Consider the following 24,193-nt stretch of genomic DNA (forward strand, 5'->3'; position numbering starts at 1 on the left):
GTAGGGTTAGGGTGGGGTTGTAATGAGTAGGGTTAGTGTGGGGCTGTAATGAGTAGGGTTAGGGTGGGGGTGTAATGTGTAGGGTTAGTGTGGGGCTGTAATGAGTAGGGTTAGGGTGGAGCTGTAATGAGTAGGGTTAGGGTGGGGCTGTAATGAGTAGGGTTAGGGTGGGGCTGTAATGAGTAGGGTTAGTGTGGGGCTGTAATGAGTAGGGTCAGGGTGGGGCTGTAATGATTAGGGTTAGGGTGGGGCTGTAATGAGTAGGGTTAGTGTGGGGCTGTAATAAGTAGGGTTAGTGTGGGGGTGTAATGAGTAGGGTTAGTGTGGGGCTGTAATGAGTAGGGTTAGGGTGGAGCTGTAATGAGTAGGGTTAGGGTGGAGCTGTAATGAGTAGGGTTAGTGTGGGGGTGTAATGAGTAGGGTTAGTGTGGGGCTGTAATGAGTAGGGTCAGGGTGGGGCTGTAATGATTAGGGTTAGGGTGGGGCTGTAATGAGTAGGGTTAGGGTGGAGCTGTAATGAGTAGGGTTAGTGTGGGGGTGTAATGAGTAGGGTTAGTGTGGGGCTGTAATGAGTAGGGTTAGGGTGGAGCTGTAATGAGTAGGGTTAATGTGGGGCTGTAATGAGTAGGGTTAGTGTGGGGTTGTAATGAGTAGGGTTAGTGTGGGGGTGTAATGAGTAGGGTTAGTGTGGGGCTGTAATGAGTGGAGATAGTGTGGGGCTGTAATGAGTAGGTTTAGTGTGGGGCTGTAATGAGTAGGGTTAATGTGGGGCTGTAATGAGTAGGGTTAGTGTGGGGGTGTAATGAGTATGGTTAGTGTGGGGCTGTAATGAGTAGGGTTAGTGTGGGGCTGTAATAAGGAGGGTTAGTGTGGGGCTGTAATGAGTAGGGTTAGTGTGGGGCTGTAATGAGTAGGATTAGTGTGGGGGTTTAATGAGTATGGTTAGTGTGGGGCTGTAATGAGTAGGGTTAGTGTGGGGCTGTAATAAGGAGGGTTAGTGTGGGGCTGTAATGAGTAGGGTTAGTGTGGGGTTGTAATGGGTAGGGTTAGGGTGGAGCTGTAATGAGTAGGGTTAGTGTGGGGCTGTAATAAGGAGGGTTAGTGTGGGGCTGTAATGAGTAGGGTTAGGGTGGAGCTGTAATGAGTAGGGTTAGTGTGGGGCTGTAATAAGGAGGGTTAGTGTGGGGCTGTAATGAGTAGGGTTAGTGTGGGGTTGTAATGAGTAGGGTTAGGGTGGAGCTGTAATGAGTAGGGTTAGTGTGGGGCTGTAATGAGTAGGGTTAGGGTGGAGCTGTAATGAGTAGGGTTAATGTGGGGCTGTAATGAGTAGGGTTAGTGTGGGGTTGTAATGAGTAGGGTTAGTGTGGGGGTGTAATGAGTAGGGTTAGTGTGGGGCTGTAATGAGTGGGGATAGTGTGGGGCTGTAATGAGTAGGGTTAGTGTGGGGCTGTAATGAGTAGGGTTAATGTGGGGCTGTAATGAGTAGGGTTAGTGTGGGGTTGTAATGAGTAGGGTTAGTGTGGGGCTGTAATGAGTAGGGTTAATGTGGGGCTGTAATGAGTAGGGTTAGGGTGGGGTTGTAATGAGTATGGTTAGTGTGGGGGTGTAATGAGTATGGTTAGTGTGGGGCTGTAATGAGTAGGGTTAGTGTGGGGCTGTAATAAGGAGGGTTAGTGTGGGGCTGTAATGAGTAGGGTTAGTGTGGGGCTGTAATGAGTAGGATTAGTGTGGGGGTTTAATGAGTATGGTTAGTGTGGGGCTGTAATGAGTAGGGTTAGTGTGGGGCTGTAATAAGGAGGGTTAGTGTGGGGCTGTAATGAGTAGGGTTAGTGTGGGGTTGTAATGAGTAGGGTTAGGGTGGAGCTGTAATGAGTAGGGTTAGTGTGGGGCTGTAATAAGGAGGGTTAGTGTGGGGCTGTAATGAGTAGGGTTAGTGTGGGGTTGTAATGGGTAGGGTTAGGGTGGAGCTGTAATGAGTAGGGTTAGTGTGGGGCTGTAATAAGGAGGGTTAGTGTGGGGCTGTAATGAGTAGGGTTAGGGTGGAGCTGTAATGAGTAGGGTTAGTGTGGGGCTGTAATAAGGAGGGTTAGTGTGGGGCTGTAATGAGTAGGGTTAGTGTGGGGTTGTAATGAGTAGGGTTAGGGTGGAGCTGTAATGAGTAGGGTTAGGGTGGAGCTGTAATGAGTAGGGTTAATGTGGGGCTGTAATGAGTAGGGTTAGTGTGGGGTTGTAATGAGTAGGGTTAGTGTGGGGGTGTAATGAGTAGGGTTAGTGTGGGGCTGTAATGAGTGGGGATAGTGTGGGGCTGTAATGAGTAGGGTTAGTGTGGGGCTGTAATGAGTAGGGTTAATGTGGGGCTGTAATGAGTAGGGTTAGTGTGGGGTTGTAATGAGTAGGGTTAGTGTGGGGCTGTAATGAGTAGGGTTAGTGTGGGGCTGTAATGAGTAGGGTTAGTGTGGGGCTGTAATAAGGAGGGTTAATGTGGGGCTGTAATGAGTAGGGTTAGTGTGGGGTTGTAATAAGGAGGGTTAATGTGGGGGTGTAATGAGTAGGGTTAGTGTGGGGCTGTAATGAGTAGGGTTAGTGTGGGGTTGTAATGAGTAGCGTTAGTGTGGGGCTGTAATAAGGAGGGTTAGTGTGGGGCTGTAATGAGTAGGGTTAGGGTGGGGTTGTAATGAGTAGGGTTAGGGTGGAGCTGTAATGAGTAGGGTTAGTGAGGGCTGTAATGAGTAGGGTTAGTGTGGGGTTGTAATGAGTAGGGTTAGTGTGGGGCTGTAATGAGTAGGGTTAGGGTGAGGCTGTAATGAGTAGGGTTAGGGTGGGGCTGTAATGAGTAGGTTTAGGGTGAGGCTGTAGACCATCATACAGACCACAACACAGGCCATCTTACAGACCGCCGTACAGACCATCATGTAGACCACCACACAGACCATCATACCGACCACCACAGACCATCTTACAGACCATCATACAGAATATCAGACAGACCACTGTACAGACTGCTGTACAGACCATCGTACAGACCACCATACATAACATCGGACAGACCACCACACAGACCATCATACAGACCACCATACAGATCATCATACAGACCACCACACAAACCACATTGTACAGACCATATTCTATTGTTAGGTGCAGCAATCACCTAACATAATTAGGCTTAGGTTAGGTTCCTTAACTCTGGAGAATTCCAATCATTTACCTAATTAGTCCTCAGTCTCTCTCTCTCTCTCTCTCTCACTCACACACACACACACACACACACACACACACACACACACACACACACACACACACACACACACACACACTTATTCTGTCATTGTCTTTCACACATGCACTCACTCACTCGATTGCTAGCTCAATATCTTTCATACATACATACACACACACACATGCACACTCTCTCTCTTACACACCATCTCACCTCAAATCTCTTGACTTTATAAAGAAATCATATTAAGTGATTTTGTCTGACATTTACAGCTTTCTATCAGGCCATCTAACGAGCTCTCATTAGGAAATCTTCTAACACGAGCTCTCGTTAGGAAATTGTCTAACACGAGCTCTTGTTAGGATATCATCTAACAAGAAATTAAATCTTACAAAAACTCAGTACAAAAAATTGCAAAATCCACAATACAAATATGAGTATGTTAAAACAGTTATTGTTGTTTATATTTTCAGTCACTTGGTCACATATGTTAAGGTTAGGGTTAGGGTTACGGTTAGAGTCAGCACAATAATCTGATTCTAACCAGCCAGCACAGCCGTACAACACAAAACACAGCTGTAAAACCCCTCATCCCCTCTGTAAAATTCCTTGTCCCCTCTGTAAAACCCCTCATCCCCTCTGTAAAACACCTTGCTCCCTCTGTAAAACCCCTCAACCTCTCTGTAAAACTCTTCATCCCCTCTGTAAAACTCCTCATCCCCTCTGTAAAACCCCTCAACCCGTCTGTAAAAACTCTTCCTTTAAACTATTCTTTTCTGTAAAACTCTTCCTTCCCTCTGTTAGACTCCTTGTCCATTCTGTAAAAGACTTCAATCACAACAGTAAACACATGATGTAAACATAAATAGGTCACTCAAACAGGAATGCACAGCAGATAAGCAATAAACACACACGAGCATTCATGGCCCATTCACAGGCATCATGAACTCCATGTCTCAGAGATCTAGGGATCAGGGATCTAGGGATCTCTTACTGTGCGTTCACACCGAAAGTGATAAAATCGCTCTCCGTCGCCGAGTCGCCAGCATCGCGTCGCGTGGGGGCGTGTCCAACATCACGCCTGCATGCAGCACGTGACAGATATGCAAATCACGTTTTTAAAGCAGGACGCAGTATTTATTTTAATCTATTGATTACAGGACACACGATTATAAATGAGTGCGTGTATAAAACATAGTGTGTGTATAAAACACATATAGTATATAAACCTAAAATGTTTATGTATTTTTTTTACTTTTTACCCCAGACCCGAAGATCAAACAGGAATTTAAAAAATCATAACCAATAATAGGGTATACGCTAATTTATTGCAGATGTTTTTTAACAAATGAACAGTATTCCCTCCAAAAAATAAACATTTTGTACTGTAAATAAACAGGGACACATCGTAAAGTGCGGGACATCCAGAGACAGCCACTATTAATCTCTCGCACATTAACATGCAGGGCGTTCATTAGATGCTCTTGTCCTGAACAACTTACAGAAGTGGTTTGTTGTTTCCATGGAGATGATCTATCTTGTAGTTATAGTTTGATAACTCTGCATCAGAGTCAGGACTTTAGCACACTGTACCACACACTGTACCACACACTGTACCACACACCAAAACAAGTCACATATTGCTGATTTTCAGATACATTATTTAGTACTGAATGGTTTGTGAAGTTGTGTGTCTACAGTGTCAGTAGGAGTGCAGTACAGTCAGCTGACCACAGTCGGTACAGTCAGCTGACCACAGTCGGTACAGTCAGCTGACCACAATCAGTGCAGTCAGCTGACGTCCCTCTTAGTAAACACTGTTTAAACACTTAGTAAACACTGTCTCTCTCTTAGTAAACTCTCTCTCTCTCTCTCTCTTAGTAAACTCTCTCTCTCTCTCTCAGTAAACACACTCTTTTCTCTCTCTCTCTCTCTCTCTCTTAGTAAACTCTCTTTCTCTCTCTCAGTAAACACTCTTCTCTCGCTCTCTTTTAGTAAACACTTAGTAAACACTCCCTCTCTCTCTCCTTCTCCACCCTCCTGTGGCGTTTAGCTCCTCCCTCATTAACGCTGCCCCTGACTGAGCACGCTGTGTTGCTGTTTCATGGCTGCAAGGGTTCGGTGTTCTAATGTTATTGTGCCTGCCTCATTGGCCCGGCAGTGTGCTTCAGCAAGCACAACACCACCCTGTTACACCACCCTGTTACACCACCCTGTTACATGAGTGTGTAACAGGGTGGGCAGCTTCAGAGAGGTCAGGACTGGGAGGAACACAGGATGGCAAGTTTGAAGTTTGAGGTCTGAGGTTTGAGGTCTGAGGTTTGAAGTTTAAGGTCTGAGGTATGTTTGTAGTGAGTGGTGTCTAACGAGTGGGTGGTGTCTAATAGCTTTAAAAGTACTATATGGAATATACTTATATATATAAAGTACTATAAGTACTTTAAAGCTGCTAGTCCTTCACACCCCAGCATGAACCAACAACTGGGAACTTGGCTAACTGGGATTACAGATAGTGTAGTGTGTGTGTGTGTGTGTGTGTGTGTGTGTGTGTGTGTGTGTGTGTGTGTGTGTGTGTGTGTGTGTGTGTGTGTGAGAGAGAGAGAGAGAGAGAGAGAGACTTATAGTAGTGTGATGCAGGTACAGAATGTTTCTTAATATAGAATTGATATGACTAGGGATAAAATTATCATGACATTATTATGGCATTATGAGTCAGAGTCAGAGTCAGTTCTGAGATGCAAGTCAGTCATTAGGACAGAAATACATATAATCATAACCAAATGAATGCGCAAATCACAACCTTTCAGCATAGTTAGCCAGGATTTTGATTTTCTTTATTTAGCATATCAGTGAACGGTGACAGATTAAATATAATGCACAAATTCTTAAGTAGGCACATCTTTCACCCAAGAAATAGAAACATGAATCACGTGTGAACTGGACATTAATAGAGATGTTTGTGTGTGCTCTTTCTACATGAATAAGTCATTCTGAGACATCACTGAGACACTGAGCCTCAGTCTTAAAACTGGGATCAGTGATATTACTGCTATTAGAAAACAGCTCAGGCTGTCTGAATGTTCATCCATTTTTAACTGAACTTGTTGACATTTCTGGGTCTCAATTTTTCTTATTTTGGTCCTGATGATGAGAGGAGAGACGGTGGTGGAGCCGACGACTAACACCCCCCCCCCCCCCCCCCCCCCCGACTCATCACCCCTCCAGACCAATCACCCCCCTTCAGACTCATCACCCCCCTCCAGACTCATCACCCCCCCAGACTCATCACCCCAGACTCATCACCCCCCTCCAGACCCCTCACCCCAGACTCATCACCCCCCTCCAGACTCATCACCCCCCCAGACTCATCACCCCCCTCCAGACACATCACCCCCCCCAGACTCATCACTGCTTCTTATCCAGTCTTTCGGTCAAACCCTTATTTTCACAGATCTTCTGCATAAATAAATGCAGCGCGGCGTTCAGCAGTAGCGATGTTCAGCGGTAAAGGGAGTTTAACGGTAGCGGCGTTCAGCGGTAGCGGCGTTCAGCGGTAGCGGCGTTCAGCGGTAGCGGCGTTCAGCGGTAGCGGCGTTCAGCAGTAGCGGCGTTCAGCAGTAGCGGCGTTCAGCAGTAGCGGCCCTCACGCCTCACCTCGTGCCAGGAGAGCGTATGTGCTAGATGGGCACTGTGTCCTGGAGCAGCACGGCTGTTGTGTAGCGTGAGGACATCAGCTCAGAAGACACTCGTGCAGAACGGACACGAAGCTGTTCATTAGAACAAGCCCCGGGGGATGAAGACATGCACATTAGTGGAGCTGGATGGGGGGAATGGGGGAGTGAGTGAGAGTGTGAGAGAGAGGGAAAGAGTGAGAGAGAGTGAAATCTTTTCATCGTGCAGAGTTATTCAGCAGCCGGTCTGTACACTCACTGAGTCAGTGACATTTCTCTCTAGCACATGTACACACACGTACACAAAGCCCAGGTAATCACTGCACTAAATCTCCTGCCAATGAATTGAGTCTAGAAGATCCTCCTGCAGATGTCTGTGTCTTAACAGCCAGGAAGTTCCTTCCTGAAGGGCTCGTGCACATGTGTCTTCAGAAACTACCAATCAGATTCCAAGCCTTATATTCCAAGCCTTACATACAAAAGACATTAGCATGATTCTAACCTTCCAATATGATGATGTATGGAAATATGATGTACATCAATGATTAAATCACATCAGTCTAGCACACTATCTAAATAATAAAAATAATATTAATAATAAGTCTATAGTAGCAGTTTAATAATATATTTTAAAAGTTTACTTTTACATTTACATTTACTTTTACATTTTACATTTAGGACATTTAGCAGATGTTCTTATCCAGAGCGACTTACAAAGTGCTTTGCCATCTGTTCACAGAATTCATCCTAGATAATACCGTAGATAGGTTACAATTCAAGGTACCCTTGAACCAGTCCAAACTACAGGAATCAATGCCATTGCCAGTATTGTAAATGAACACAGACTCAAACTTAAACAGGAATAAAAACTTATACCTAGAAGCACAAATAAACATATGTTGGCGTGCAAGGTTATAATCGTTAAAGACAATGAACAAAAAAACAAAAACTGATATTGAAAAACATTTTCATTAACTGAAATAAATAATAACGATATTTAAAAGAAAAAAATGATAACTAACTGTAACTATATTACATGTTTAGGAAACTAACTAAAACGTTCTGAAATTATAGATAGGATACTCTTTGTTTTCGTGTTTGTCAATTATTTATAAGTCTTGTGGACTGATATGAAATAGATTTTTTTCACTATTAGTTTTATATTAGCTGGCAGAAGCGTACGACACATCATGGTCCGTCACTTCATTTCTTGTTTAGAGCTCCTGCTCGCCATGCTAGCCTGCAAAATTACGACAACAAAAGTTGGTAGAAAACGGCGAGTCCTGTATGGGATTTTTTTATTATGACTACGAGAAAGACTACATGTCTTGTAGTGGAAACAGGTGATAAAATATATGGAGTAGTTCTCAAGAGTAAAAACCCCACGAATCTCAAAGTTCACACAAGAGTACCTTGGCAATACCTTGGCAAGCTAGCCTCAGAGTAGCTCCGCTAAAAGAGAAGCACCATCCCGGCTAGGTAGCACCGGGACGGAGAACCATAATGGACTGTTTTCACCAGTGATCAAATAGCTGCTGGTTAGTTAATATGCAGAAAAACCGCAAGTGGGAGGATGCACTAGTTAATGTGTTGAGACTGGGTGTCAACACGACTGTGTGACTCGATTGCCTTCAAAAAGTTTGGCTTTTCACACGAACCAAAATAGGGTTACGCTCCAATGTTTGTGTCTGTCCTTAGTCTGGAAATTTTCAGCAGCAATATTACACATTTTGCACTTAAGGCTTCTATCTTGTGGACTGTTGGTTGTTCAACTATTTTTAAAATAGTATCTTTTGATGAGTTTTTATTAGACAATATTTACTTTGAACTTTTTTGAATCCTGCACCTGACAATAACCCAAAGTATAAAAAAACTAAAAGTAATACTAGAACTAATGAAACTAAACTAAAACTAAGCTTAATTTTTTTTACTAATAAAAACTAGCAAACATGCTCTAAAAACTAATTAAAACGAACTGAATTAGAAAAAAAAGTTACAATTAAATAAAAACTAAACTAAAATGAAAAATCCAAAACTATTATAACCTTGGTTGCGTGTTGCATTCTGAGTGGCTAGAAGAAGACCGTTCTACCATCTCAGTCTTCCATGAGACTTTATGCATGGCCTTTCAAGACGAGTTCTTAAGATTTGGAGTGTTCGAGGTACAGATCTGTGCAGTACATGATGGTGTGCACGAAGTATGATTTAACAGAAACAGAAGATGAAATACATTTTTCATCTATAGCCCAAAAGATTCATTAATAAGAGATAAATTTAAAAAATCCAAAAATTACAAGTGGGTTCTGTCTTTGTGACTAAAACACGCTCTGTAGCATTTAAGAGTTTAAGATACTGCCTCCGTTTCTGTAAAACACTTTAATGTAGACACTCACTGTTGCTATAGTTCTCTGGTGATGTTTATGGCTCCAAGCCCAGTTCCCATAGAACAGACAGGATCCATAACCTCTCTGGGCTTTATCATCTTACCAATAAAATCACTCATAAGAGGAGTTACAAAACTGGGCCTGCCCCAGCCACTTACCTCGACCAATCACAACTCTTTATGTAAATTATGTCACGCTACAGCCCTGGACCCCTCCCCTTTGGACGTGTGTTCATGTTGTCTACATCTAGTTATATCCATCTATGTATCTCCATGGGTGTGGTTGTCTGAGCGTGTTCATTGGTCTCACCTGTGGCTCGTCTCGTCATCACTCGGGGCTTATGTGGTTTGTCTATTTAATGTGCGTTCGCGCAGTGTCCCGTGCTCGTCTTTGTCTGAGTCTCGCACGTGAGTGTGTATTTGTTATATGTGCGCTTTCTGCGCAAATCATGGCAATAAACGTGACGTCAGTGTCTCGAAGTTGGACTCCGTGCATCGTTCTTCTCCTGCACCCAGGGTTACAAATTAACCCATGTAAATACACACTGCAATCCCAACACCATATGGATGGATTAACTGTTGATATCTTTAAAATTAAAGAATTTAATAATTTTAGTTTTATGATAATTATTTGGCTATTAACCTTAAATAAAATGAATCATAATTACAGTGAATGTAACCACAGTGAAATAATATGTAACGCAAAGTTACTGAGAGAGGACGAAAAGTCTGGTGTCTGATTCTGGTCTGTAAAAGTTTAACGGCAAAATGTCCAAACCTTGACTTGAACTCAATAGCCACGCATCACACACAGAGTGTTAACAAGCTATGGGTGTGTTAAGCGGAGGGAGAGAAACACAGAGAGTTCAACTCACTCCTCTGTCTTTAGAGTTATACAGTATACACAGCACAGAAGTACAGCCTTTCAGATGTGCTTGAACTCATCATAAACGTCTTCTGTGTGATTCCTATTACAGATTTGAGAAATAATTAAACAGAAAAGAGAAAATGCTCCTTCTGCCCTCCATCTCTCTCTCTCTCTGTCTCTCTCTCATCTGTCTCTCCCTTTATGTTAAAGCTGTAGAACTCTTGTGATTACATCACAACCTTTCCATCATCTCTGAGACTTTGAAACCATTTCTTTTACCAGACTGATATAAATTGTAAAAGTTTTATTTCACATTAAACACCAAGACAATAACTGTATTTTTTTCATAGTCAAACACACTCAGATATTTGAAAAGTTCTGACTGAAAAATCTGACTGAAATGGCCAGACCATTCAAAGTCCATCATTCAAAATCCATCTCTTCCTCCCTTTCCCTCTCTTCTTCTGTCACTCTCCCTCTTTCATCCTCTCTCTTTCTCTCTCTCTCTCTCTCTCTCTCTCTCTCTCTCACTTCCCCATGCATGTGTACTTCTCCATGTCTCTGTTGTAATTGGCCAGACGTGTCTCTGCAGGCTTCCTCTTCCTCTCTCTTCCTCTTCCTCTCTCTTCCTCTTCCTCTCTAAGGACCTCGATTACCCCAATCAAGCTGCCTCCTGGCTCCAGGTCCACAGCATCCGCAAATTACAGTCAGCAGAGCAAATGATTAAATCTGTATCACAAAACGTTAATAACCATATTCAAAAAGGCTGAGGTGTGTGTGTGTGTGTGTGTGTGTGTGTGTGTGTGTGTGTGTGTGTGTGTGTGTGTGTCTCTGGAGGCAGAAACGAGTCTTCTTCTCGTATCAACACATCCTTCTCATTAAAGGAAGCCATAACACTTACTCAGTCTAGTGTGAAAGAAAAGAAAGTAATTAATTTAAGTGTAGCAGGAGATTCTGAGTGTTAGAGGGATAAACGTTGAGTAATTCTTCTCTACAGCTCCTAAGATCTTCATATGACAATTAGTATAACAACACAAAACGCAGCATCATTAATACAGGAAGAACGGGGGAGGAGAAGTCTACCACAAGAGAGACTGGATGGATGGATAGATGGATGGAGGGATGATGGATGGATGTTTGATGAGTACTTCAGTTTCCAGATTGCAAAGGATAAAATGTTACCCTTAGAGGTAAAAGACTGAAACGTCTTTCTGTCTTTGTCTTTCTGTCTCATGTCTCATATCTCAAGTCAACACGGTTCTGTCATCTGTTGTAACTGATGGTATTGTGTAAGGCGTAGCTGGAGGAATGATCTGTGTTGCTGGGTGCGTTGAGACTCAGACAGGACAGCACAAGGCATACGTCTCCCCATTCAGTCCTGTGTGAAGAAGCTCGGGGGGGGGGGGGGGGGGGGGGGTGTGTGTGGGGGGGGGGGGGTCCTGTGACACCTCTGTGTGATGTTTGATTCTGAACGAGGCTGCCGTCGTACTGGCACTGGATGGAAGAGTGATACACACAGAAAGAGGCTGCTAATACAATCAAAGATGCATATTTATGCATATTTATATTTATTTATTCATGATCTTTTCATTATTATGCTTCCATGGTGATGACAGTTCTCAGATTTCATTTTCAATTTATTTCATGTATATAAAACAAGAATGCTTCATGCACATGGCTGATTTACAACTGTTTACTGTAATACAAACAAAAAAACTCAGTTACCCACAATGCCGTATTACAGTAATAGACAATGAATAATGAATTGTCTTATTGAGCGTAATGTAATCATAAGCTGAGTGGGGAGTCCCAGGCTGGAGTAGTGAACTGAGAATTACAACTCTCACCACATTCCTAATGAAGAGCAGACATGCTGTGTGTAAGACAGACATGCGTAATCAGCACTGTGTGTGTGTGTGTGTTTGTGTGTGTGTGTGTGTGTGTGTGTGTGTGTATGTGTGTGTGTGTCTGTGTGTGTACATACGTGTGTGTGTGTGTGTGTTTGTGTGTGTGTGTGTATGTGTGTGTGTGTCTGTGTGTGTACATACGTGTGTGTGTTTGTGTGATTTGTTTTAGTTTCAGGTGTCTGTAGGAGATAATCTAACTCCAGTCTGCTGTTCTGTGTGTGTGTGTGTGTGTGTGTGTGTGTGTGTGTGTGTGTGTGTGTGTGTGTGTGTGTGTGTGTGTGTGTGTGTGTCTGTGTGTGTACATACGTGTGTGTGTTTGTGTGATTTGTTTTAGTTTCAGGTGTCTGTAGGAGATAATCTAACTCCAGTCTGCTGTTCTTTCTCCTGCACTAGTTTAACACACACCATGCTGTGGTAAGACAGCTCAATAAGAGGAGGTTTCCACACCGACCATCCACAGTGACAGAAATTCATCACCTCGCATGAAAACGTTATTAGACGTTAAACGTCAGCTGTGCGCTGGACCGCAGGACGCTGCAGTAACAGAAGAGCTAGCTGTGTTGTGAGCTCACGGACGTGGGATCCAGCCAAACCCCACCAGTCCTGAAATATCACACCGTCATTCTGGGATATTTTAATGTGTGATGTTACTACAATAGGAGGCAGAGTGTAACGCAGCCCAGCACTTTCATCATCATCATCATCATCTCTGTGTCTTCAGAAACTCCCACATCTGTCTTATTCCTTATGTTGCTACATGTTTCTATGGCAATAGCGCGAGTGATTGTCTGTCACGGTTACCAGGCAACAGGCTCCTCGCCCAGCCATACCACTGCAGCTGTGTGTTACGTTAAAAGATCTGTGTGTGTGTGTGCGTGTGTATCTGAGTGTGTGTGTGTGTGTGTGTGTGTTTGAGTGTGTGTCTGTGTATCTGTGTGTGTGTCTGTGTATCCGTGTGTGTGTGCGTGTGTGTGTTTGTGTTTATGTATTTTATTAGCTCACACCCCAGTGGATTTGGCTAAAAGCGTTCTTACTGATCCTGGTTCAAATCTAAAAGACGGAGGAAGTCTCAGCAGTGATGGGGTTTGTCAGCAGGGCGTAGCTCCTGATGGAGGTGCAGGGTTACGGTTTCTGCTGCTTCCTGTGATCGTGCATGTGCATGGCTGCCCTGTCCATGGTGGAGACACGGGTGGAGGTCAAGGGTCAGAACCCATTTGCTGCAAATGAGATGCACCGATAGTGCCTTCCTGTATTCCTGTATGTGTGTGTGTGTGTATGTCTGTATTCCTGTATGTGTGTATGTGTGTATTCTTGTATGTCTGTATGCGTGTATGACAAAACCAGCCCTGACGTGACAAAACTATCATTGACATTATAAAACCAACACTGACATGTTTAAACAAACACTGACACATTAACAACAATACTCAGGCATTAAAACAAACACTGACACATTAACAACAATACTCATACATTAAAGCCAACACTGATGCATTAACAACAATACTCATGCAATAAAACACTGACGCATTAACAACAATACTCATGCATTAAAACAAACACTGACACATTAACAACAATACTCATACATTAAAGCCAACACTGATGCATTAACAACAATACTCATGCATTAAAACAAACACTGACACATTAACAACAATACTCATACATTAAAGCCAACACTGATGCATTAACAACAATACTCATGCAATAAAACACTGACGCATTAACAACAATACTCATGCATTAAAACAAACACTGACACATTAACAACAATACTCATACATTAAAGCCAACACTGATGCATTAACAACAATACTCATGCAATAAAACACTGACGCATTAACAACAATACTCATGCATTAAAACAAACACTGACACATTAACAACAATACTCATACATTGAAGCCAACACTGATGCATTAACAACACTACTCATGCATTAAAACAAACACTGACACATTAACAACAATACTCATACATTAAAGCCAACACTGATGCATTAACAACAATACTCATGCAATAAAACACTGACGCATTAACAACAATACTCATGCATTAAAACAAACACTGACACATTAACAACAATACTCATGCATTAAAGCCAACACTGATGCATTAACAACAATACTCATGCATTAAAACACTGACGCATTAACAACAATACTCATGCATTAAAACGAACACTGACACATTAACAACAATACTCATACATTAAAGCCAACACTTATGCATTAGAAAGACGGACGCATTACTAACTCTGACACGTTAAATGCTGGTAAAGCAACAATGTGATGACAGTGTGTGAGCTTTTGAACCCTGTATATTTGATGTTTTTATTTATACTCCTTTATACTGAATCTACACTCATCTCCCTCTCCACATGTCTCTCTCTCTCCATCTTTTTCTCTCTCCACCTGTCTTTCTCTATCTACATGTAAATGTAAAAGTGCCATATTTTGTTAATTGTAATTTTCACTGCAGTCGAATTTGTCCTCCGCTTTTTACCCATCTGTGGAGTTAGAACACACACACACACACACACTAGTGATTACTAGTGCCCAGAGCAGTGGGCAGCCCTAGCCCGGCGCCCGGGGAGCAGTTGGGGTTAGGTGCCTTGCTCAAGGGCACCTCATTCATGGCCTCAGGTCTGGGAATCGAACCCACGACCCTCCGGTCACAAGACCAGTTCCCTAACCACCAGTCCATGACTGTCTCTCTCTTTTCACCTGTCTCTCTCCCTTCACCTGTCTCTCTTTCCACCTTTCTCTCTCTCCACATGTCTCTGTCTCAACCTGTCTCTCTCCCTTCACCTGTCTCTCTTTCCACCTTTCTCTCTCTCCACATGTCTCTCTCTCAACCTGTCTCTCTTCCACCACCTGTCTCTCTTTCCACCTTTCTCTCTCTCCACATGTCTCTCTCTCAACCTGTCTCTCTTCCACCACCTGTCTCTCTTTCCACCTTTCTCTCTCTCCACATGTCTCTCTCTCAACCTGTCTCTCTTCCACCACCTGTCTCTCTTTCCACCTTTCTCTCTCTCCACATGTCTCTCTCTCAACCTGTCTCTCTTCCACCACCTGTCTCTCTCCCTTCACCTGTCTCTCTCTCCTGTTGTCTCTCTCCATGTTGTAAAATGGCTCCATTGTAGTTTTCTTTACAGCAGCCTCAACTCTGCCATCATACTGTGCAGGAGGATCACACGGAGTTAACGGAGTTAATGGAGTTAACGGAGTTAATGGAGTTAATGGAGTTAATGGTGGACCTGCCTCTTCTGAGGTAGACTCCATCTATCTCTCTCTCAGGGGTGGGGAGTGAGTGAGGGAGTGAGTGAGATAGGGAGAGAGGGAGTGAGATAAGGATTAAGGAGATATAGAGAGAGAGGAAGTGAGTGAGGGAGTGAGAGATGGAGTGAAGGAGAGAGAGAGAGAGAGAGAAAGGGAGGGAGTGAGAGGGAGTGAAAGAGACAGTGAGGGAGGGAGTGAGATAGGGAGTGAAGGAGATATAGAGAGAGGGAGGGAGTGAGAGATGGAGTGAAGGAGAGAGAGAGAAAGGGAGGGAGTGAGATAGGGAGAGCGGGAGTGAAGGAGAGAGAGAGAGAGAGAGAGAGAGAGAGAGAGAGAGGGAGGGAGTGAGATAGGGAGTGAGTGAATGAATGAGAGAGGGAGTGAGATAGGGAGTGAGGGAGGGAGTAAGATAGGGAGTGAGTGAATGAGTGAGAGAGGGAGTGTGTGAGATAAGGAGTGAGGGAGAGAGTGAGGGAGTGTTACAGTTCAGAAAGAGCATTGGTTTGCTCTGCCCACATGTGGACACAGTGCAGATCTCCTTCGCTACATACACTGTATTATATACATCACACGCTCATCAAGAGGGAGGTACATGACCATTAAGATAATAACTGTGGTACTGTAGCCCGCAACTGATCTACTTGTACATGTATTAACACAAGCACTAAAATAACTGGCTTAAAATAGGATCAGTTGTCATCACCAAATCATCCTCACATTACAAGAGATTTAACCAGCTTTACACTGGAGAAACCAACAGAAGACTTGCTGATCTCTTCTGACCATCAAGATTAAGGATATCTTAATACTAATAAACATGTTATTGTATTACTGTATTAATGACATGTCTGTTTGTATAGCTAGTTGTTACTATGACAACAATGAAACTAGGAAGTTTAAAATAAAGGAAACAGCTGATTTCCCCTCTTGGAACTTTACAATCCCGTGGAATGACTGTAATGTTCTGGTTCAAACATCTACTGTTTCAGAAATAAATTAGTTCCTCCTCCTATAACTTCACAAGCACTTTGCTTGCACGGCTGATGAAGGACCTCTGTATATATCTGCCCTATAGTCTAGAGATCTAAAGGGCATTAAGGTTCTCTTGCCCCTGTCTTGCCCCCATCTCTTGCCCTCCTGTTGATCATGACACGGCTGACGTTGTGGTTCAGTGTTTGCTGGACGTCTTTCCGTTGGTCTCTATCGGACGTCGTCTCCAGAGTAAAACGGTCTTGGTCGGATCGGGTTTGAAAACGTTTCTGCACAATTCACTGTTACCGTGGCGCCAGACCCCCCCTCCCCTCCCCTCTCCGAGGCCCCACCCCCTCCTCTAAGCGTGAACTAAACAAGCGATCCTCTTGGAGCCCACTGCTATCTGCTGAACTGCTTTGTGATATTTTCAATCTGTAGACGGTCACTCCGGCCACACCGTCTCCCTCCTATATTCTCTCTATCCCTCTCCCTCCCCCTCTCTCTCCACCTCTCTCTCTCCATCCTCCTGCTCGCTTTCTTTTCCTCCCATATTCTCTCTTCATCCTTCTTTCTCCCTCCCATTCTCTCTCTCTATCCCTCTCTTTCCTCACTCCCTCTCTCTCTTCTTCTTTCTCTCTCCCTCTCTCTCTTTTCTTTCCCTTCCATCATAATTTGTCTTTTTAGTTTCTTTGCAGCATTGATCTTCCCATATTCTTGTCATTGTCATAGTAATTCTGTCACTGAGAAAATGTGTGTGTGTGTGTGAGAGAGAGAGAGAGAGAGAGAGAGATTTATTTATTTTTATTCAGTGTCCTCTGTGCCCGCAGCAGTGTGGTTCTGACAGTAGGGCAGTAGTGCTGTGACAGCCTGACCCATTTGGGTCGTGGGTTTGGGCCCGTGGCTTGTGCTCCTAGACTGGATGATCTTTAGGACTGACAGGCTGGATGGACAGACTGAGGGTGTAGTGTCAATGTGGACATTTCAATTCAGTCCCATTCACATCAGTTCTATTTTATTAGTTTAGTTTAGTTAATTAAACAAAACAGTTTTATGGATATCATTTCTTTTCAGTTCTAGATTTGTGTGAACATATAGACTTCAGACCTGATAGAAATTCTAGAAGTTCTATCCAAAATGTTGCTTGTTGAACGTCCAATCACACGACTCATGACAGCGTGCTAGAATATTTCTTCAGCAAGCTGCATTTCTACTGTCATACATCTCAGAAATGAAACGTTCTGATAAATGAGACATTTAGATAAACTAGACATTCAGAAATGAGACAATTGGATAAATGAGACATTCAGACAAATGATTGCCTCAAATCCAGCTTTTAAGTAATTATGTTCATAGTATTTTTTGGTTGGCATTACACTCTGAAAGATTTGTGTGGAGCACACTCTGAGGAAGGAATTTCTGTTTTTGATCTGCATCATGTTTGTTTACTTAGAGAAAGCTTATGATAGAGTACCGAGACAGGAGCTGTGGTATTGTATGAGGAAGTCAGGAGTAGCAGAAAAGTATGTAAGCGTAGTGCAGGATATGTATGAGAACAGTGTGACAGCAGTGAGATGTGCGGTAGGAATGACAAACGGGTTTAAAGTTGGGGTAGGACTACATCAGGGATCAGCCCTGAGTCCCTTACTGTTCGCAATTGTCATGGACAGACTGACGGACGAGGTTAGGCAGGAGTCCCCTTGGACTATGATGTTTGCTGATGACATTGTGATCTGTAATGAGAGTAGAGAGCAGGTGAAGGTGAGCTTGGAAAGATGGAGATATGCTTTGGAGAGCACGGGAATGAAAGTGAGCAGGAGTAAAACAGAGTACATGTGTGTGAATGAGAGGGCAGATGGTGGACAGGTCCAGTTACAAGGAGTTGATTTGGTGAAGGTTGACGAGTTTACCTACTTAGGGTCGAGGGTGCAGAGTAATGGAGGAAGTGAAAGAGAGGTAAAGAAGAGAGTGCAGGCAGGGTGGTGTGGATGGCATAAAGTGTCTGGGGTGATCTGTGATAGAAGGGTGTCGGCTAGAATGAAAGGAAAGATCTATAGGACAGTAGTGAGACCTGATATGTTGTATGGACTGGAGACAGTGGCACTGACAAAGAGACAGGTGAGGGAGATGGAGGTGTCCGAGATGAAGATGTTGAGATTCTTATTTGGAGTGACGAGGAAGGATAGGATCAGAAATGTGTTTATTAGAGGATCAGCACATGTAGCATGTTTTGGAGATAAAGTTATGGAAGCGAGATTGAGATGGACATGTACAGAGGAGTGAGGAGAGGTATATTGGTAGGAGGGTCTTGAGGATGGAACTTCCAGGCAAGAGGAGGAGAGGTAGACCTAAGAGGAGGTTTATGGATGCAGTGGTAGAGGATATGAGGGTGGCTGGTGTCTCACTGTGGCGACCCCTAAATGGGAATTGCCGAAAGAAGAAGAAGAAGACACTGACGAAGGAGAGTATAGTGCAGACTCTGAGGAAGGAGTGTATAGTGCACACTCTGGGGGAGGAGTGTATAGTGCACACTCTGAGGAAGGAGTGTATAGTGCACCCTCTGAGTAAGGAGTGCATAGTGCACACTCTGAGGGAGGAGTGTATAGTGCACACTCTGGGGGAGGAGTGTATAGTGCACACTGAGGAAGGAGTGTATAGTGCACACTGAGGAAGGAGTGTATAGTGCACACTCTGGGGAAGGAGTGTATAGTGCACACTGAGGGAGGAGTGTATAGTGCACACTCTGAGGGAGAGTGTATAGTGCACATTGAGGAAGGAGTGTATAGTGCACACTCTGAGGGAGAGTGTAGAGTGCACACTCTGAGGGTGAGTGTATAGTGCACACTCTGAGGGATAGTGTATAGTGCACACTCTGAGGGAGAGTGTATAGTGCACACTCTCTGAGGAGTGAACCTTTACTGTCAGTTTGTGGCACTTTGTGTGTCCCTGTTGTCTGGTGTCATTATTATCACTCTGTGCATTGGTCATATAATTAATATGTTCAGAAATCAGTCCCTTTAAAGATTCCAGTTGCATAAATCACCTCCATTATTGTGGAATACATAATTAGGACCCAGACACCCTCAGGTTACAGAAAACTACAACAAACTTTCCTCTGTTATGCCCTGTGCCAGTCATTCTATTAGTCTTTTTCCCTTCAAGTCATGGTGTCATGGTGTCACAGTGTTACTGTGTCATGGCGGTTAGTGGGGCCTGGTGTGTTGAGCATCAGTAATGACTATTAGTGGGGTCTGGATTACAGCGTGTTGAGCATTATTAATGACCATTAGTGGGGCCTGGATTACAGCGTGTTGAGCATTAGTAATGACCGTTAGTGGGGTCTGGATTACAGTGTGTTGAGCATTAGTAATGACAGTTGATGGCTGTCTTTTCCTGCTTTACATTGAGCTGCCCAGACTGTGCTCGCAGATGAATTGAGCTGCCAGAGTTAGTGCAGAGGAGAGGGACATGTGTAGCTACAATCACACCAACAGGAGGTGTTAGACAGGAGGTGTACAACAGGAGGTGTACGACAGGAGGGGTAAGACAGGAGGTGTACGACAGGAGGGGTAAGACAGGAGGTGTTAGACAGGAGGGGTAAGACAGGAGGTGTTAGACAGGAGGGGTAAGACAGGTGTTAGACAGGGGGTCTAAGACAGGAAGCGTAAGACAGGAGTTGTTAGACAGGAGGTGTTAGACAGCAGGTGTAAGACAGGAGGTGTAAGACAGGAGGTGTAAGACAGGAGGTGTTAGACAGGAGGGGTAAGACAGGAGGTGTTAGACAGGAGGTGTAAGACAGGAGGTGTAAGACAGGAGGTGTAGGACAGGTGTTGGACAGGAGGTCTAAGACAGGAGGTGTTAGACAGGAGGTCTAAGACAGGAGGTGTTAGACAGTAGGTCTAAGACAGGAGGTGTTAGACAGGAGGGGTAAGACAGGAAGTCTAAGACAAGAGGTGTTGGACAGGAGATGTTAGACAGGAGGTGTTAGACAGGAGGAGTAAGACAGGAGGTGTTAGACATGAGGTTTAAGACAGGAGGTGTTAGACAGGAGGTGTTAGACAGGAGGTGTTAAACAGCAGGTGTAAGACGGGGGGTGTAAGACAGGAGGTGTAAGACAGGAGGTGTTAGACAGGAGGGGTAAGACAGGAGGTGTTAGACAGGAGGTGTTAGACAGGAGGTGTTAAACAGCAGGTGTAGGACAGCGGGTGTAAGACAGGAGGTGTAAGACAGGAGGTGTTAGACAGGAGGGGTAAGACAGGAGGTGTTAGACAGGAGGTGTTGGACAGGGGGTCTAAGACAGGAGGTCTAAGACAGGAGGTGTTAGACAGGAGGTGTAAGACAGGAGGGGTAAGACAGGAGGTGTTAGACAGGAGGTGTTAGACAGGGGGTCTAAGACAGGAGGTCTAAGACAGGAGGTGTTAGACAGGAGGTCTAAGACAGGAGGGGTAAGACATGAGGTGTTAGACATGAGGTGTTAGACAGTAGGTGTAAGACAGGAGGTGTTAGACAGGAGGTGTAAGACAGGAGGGGTAAGACATGAGGTGTTAGACATGAGGTGTTAGACATGAGGTGTTAGACAGGAGGTGTTAGACAGGAGGTGTAAGACAGGAGGGATAAGACAGGTGTTAGACAGGGGGTCTAAGACAGGAAGCGTAAGACAGGAGTTGTTAGACAGGAGGTGTTAGACAGCAGGTGTAAGACAGGAGGTGTAAGACAGGAGGTGTAAGACAGGAGATCTAAGACAGGAGGTGTAAGACAGGAGGTGTTAGACAGGAGGTGTTAGACAGGAGGGGTAAGACAGGAGGTGTTAGACAGGAGGTGTAAGACAGGAGGTGTAAGACAGGTGTTAGACAGGAGGTGTTGGACAGGAGGTCTAAGACAGGAGGTGTTAGACAGGAGGTCTAAGACAGGAGGTGTTAGACAGTAGGTCTAAGACAAGAGGTGTTAGACAGGAGGGGTAAGACAGGAGGTGTTAGACAGGAGGTGTTGGACAGGGGGTCTAAGACAGGAGGTCTAAGACAGGAGGTGTTAGACAGGAGGTGTAAGACAGGAGGGGTAAGACAGGAGGTGTTAGACAGGAGGTGTTAGACGGGGGTCTAAGACAGGAGGTCTAAGACAGGAGGTGTTAGACAGGAGGTCTAAGACAGGAGGTGTTAGACAGGAGGTGTTAGACAGTAGGTGTAAGACAGGAGGTGTTAGACAGGAGGGGTAAGACAGGAGGGGTAAGACAGGAGGGGTAAGACATGAGGTGTTAGACATGAGGTGTTAGACAGGAGGTGTTAGACAGGAGGTGTAAGACAGGAGGGATAAGACAGGTGTTAGACAGGGGGTCTAAGACAGGAAGCGTAAGACAGGAGTTGTTAGACAGGAGGTGTTAGACAGCAGGTGTAAGACAGGAGGTGTAAGACAGGAGGTGTAAGACAGGAGATCTAAGACAGGAGGTGTAAGACAGGAGGTGTTAGACAGGAGGTGTTAGACAGGAGGGGTAAGACAGAAGGTGTTAGACAGGAGGTGTAAGACAGGAGGTGTAAGACAGGAGGTGTACGACAGGTGTTAGACAGGAGGTGTTGGACAGGAGGTCTAAGACAGGAGGTGTTAGACAGGAGGTGTTAGACAGGAGGTCTAAGACAGGAGGTGTTAGACAGGAGGGGTAAGACAGGAGGTCTAAGACAAGAGGTGTTAGACAGGAGATGTTAGACAGGAGGTGTTAGACAGGAGGAGTAAGACAGGAGGTGTTAGACATGAGGTTTAAGACAGGAGGTGTTAGACAGGAGGTGTTAGACAGGAGGTGTTAAACAGCAGGTGTAAGACAGGGGGTGTAAGACAGGAGGTGTAAGACAGGAGGTGTTAGACAGGAGGGGTAAGACAGGAGGTGTTAGACAGGAGGTGTTAAACAGCAGGTGTAAGACAGCGGGTGTAAGACAGGAGGTGTAAGACAGGAGGTGTTAGACAGGAGGTGTTAGACAGGAGGTGTTGGACAGGGGGTCTAAGACAGGGGGTCTAAGACAGGAGGTGTTAGACAGGAGGTGTAAGACAGGAGGGGTAAGACAGGAGGTGTTAGACAGGAGGTGTTAGACAGGGGGTCTAAGACAGGAGGTGTTAGACAGGAGGTCTAAGACAGGAGGTGTTAGACAGGAGGTGTTAGAAAGTAGGTGTAAGACTGGAGGTGTTAGACAGGAGGTGTAAGACAGGAAGTGTTAGACACGAGGTGTTAGACAGGAGATCTAAGACAGGAGGGGTAAGACAGGAGGTGTTAGACAGGAGGTGTAAGATAGGAGGTGTTAGACAGGAGGTGTAAGACAGGAGGTGTAAGACAGGAGGTGTTAGACAGGAGGTGTAAGACAGGAGGTGTTAGACAGGAGGTGTAAGACAGGAGGGGTAAGACAGGATGGGTAAGACATGAGGTGTTAGACATGAGGTGTTAGACATGAGGTGTAAGACAGGAGGTGTTAGACAGGAGGGGTAAGACAGGAGGCACAAGACAGGAGGTGTTAAACAGGAGGTGTTAGACAGGAGGTGTAAGACAGGAGGGGTAAGACAGGAGGTGTTAGACAGAAGGTGTTAGACAGGAGGCACAAGACAGGAGGTGTTAAACAGGAGGTCTAAGACAGGAGGTGTTAGACAGGAGGTGTTAGACAGGAGGTGTTAGACAGGAGGTGTTAGACCGGAGGTGTTAGACATGAGGTGTTAGACATGAGGTGTTAGACAGCCGGTGTAAGCTGTAGTGAATAGACTCTTTGACATCCGTTTTGTAACATTTCATTGGCAGTTGTGTATAATGACCCTAATACTTTTCGTTGCGCTTTCTGTTTGAACTTTAAGTTTGATATTCACTTATACTGTGGTTTATTAAAAACATTATTTTAGAGTCTTCCCTTAGAGCATTTAGTACCAGCCGTTATGTGTATGTGTACATTGTAAACGGTTTATCAGCGTCCTGGTTATCACTGCCATTGGTTCCAGAAAATACTGACAAAGGCCGAGGTGTGAAATTCAAACTGCAGGAAATGTGTTACGTTTGACCTCAGTCATCATCTTAGCCAGCATGAACAACCTGTTGCTTTGTGCTTTAGTTTGTTTCGAAGAGTGCTTACCCTGTAGTGCACAGTCTGAATGTAAAAGGTAAAACTAAAAATGTTCTGTTAAATTAAATCTGTCTCTCTCTCTCTCCCCCTCCTTTTCTCTCTCCCTCTCTACTTCTCTCTCTCTCTCTCTCTCTCTCTCTCTAGGTGACACATCACTAGTAGGTAAGTCTGGGCTCTTTTTTCTCAGTCTTGCCTTTTGGAAAGTCTCACTGAGCTAGAAGGTCCAGATGATCGTTCTCATGTTCTTGGCATTGATAGAAATTCAGAGGTTTTGTGTGTCCCTGTTGACAGAGACTGCATTTGTTTACACAAACACACATGAGCACGCACACATAAACAGACACAGACACACACACACACACACACACACACACACACACACACACACACACACACACACACACACACACACACACACACACACGCATGAGCTTAATTAGATACTACCATCCTATTGTAAGAGGCAGATTGGCACAGTACCAGACTGAACCTCATAGACGATTGAACTTCTTTGCAATTACAAGCTGCTAATTTGTAAATCAACGGGGCTTAACCTCAGTGCGTCGTGAAGAATCCAAGAGAAATCTCTTTCTTAATGTCTCTCTCTTTCTCAATGTCTCTCTCTAGTTCTCTGTCTCTCTTTCTCCATGTCTCCATCTCTTTCTCTGTCTCTCTTTCTCTCTCTTTCTGTCTCTAGAGTTGAGTTTTGTGGAGTGGACACGGTGCGTGTGTGTTTGTGTATTATACCTTCTCCTCTGGGGTCCAGAGGTTTGCAGCTGATGGCTGCTAGCTGGATTAACGATTAA

The 24,193-nt window shown here is 44.4% G+C and overlaps 1 protein-coding gene across 12 annotated transcripts in view; it reads left to right on the forward strand.

Annotated features, from left to right (window-relative positions):
* The window catches only part of nrxn2b (neurexin 2b), a 580,834-nt gene that overhangs the window by 199,211 nt on the left and 357,430 nt on the right, over window positions 1-24,193 (forward strand). For all 12 annotated transcript variants that reach the window (XM_077019139.1, XM_077019095.1, XM_077019103.1 and 9 more), the window contains one exon: window positions 23,532-23,549. In XM_077019139.1, the coding sequence (XP_076875254.1) occupies window positions 23,532-23,549 (18 nt within the window). The remainder of the gene's footprint in view (window positions 1-23,531; window positions 23,550-24,193) is intronic.

Source organism: Brachyhypopomus gauderio, chromosome 1 (assembly GCF_052324685.1).
Source record: "Brachyhypopomus gauderio isolate BG-103 chromosome 1, BGAUD_0.2, whole genome shotgun sequence".
Taxonomy (NCBI): domain Eukaryota; kingdom Metazoa; phylum Chordata; class Actinopteri; order Gymnotiformes; family Hypopomidae; genus Brachyhypopomus; species Brachyhypopomus gauderio.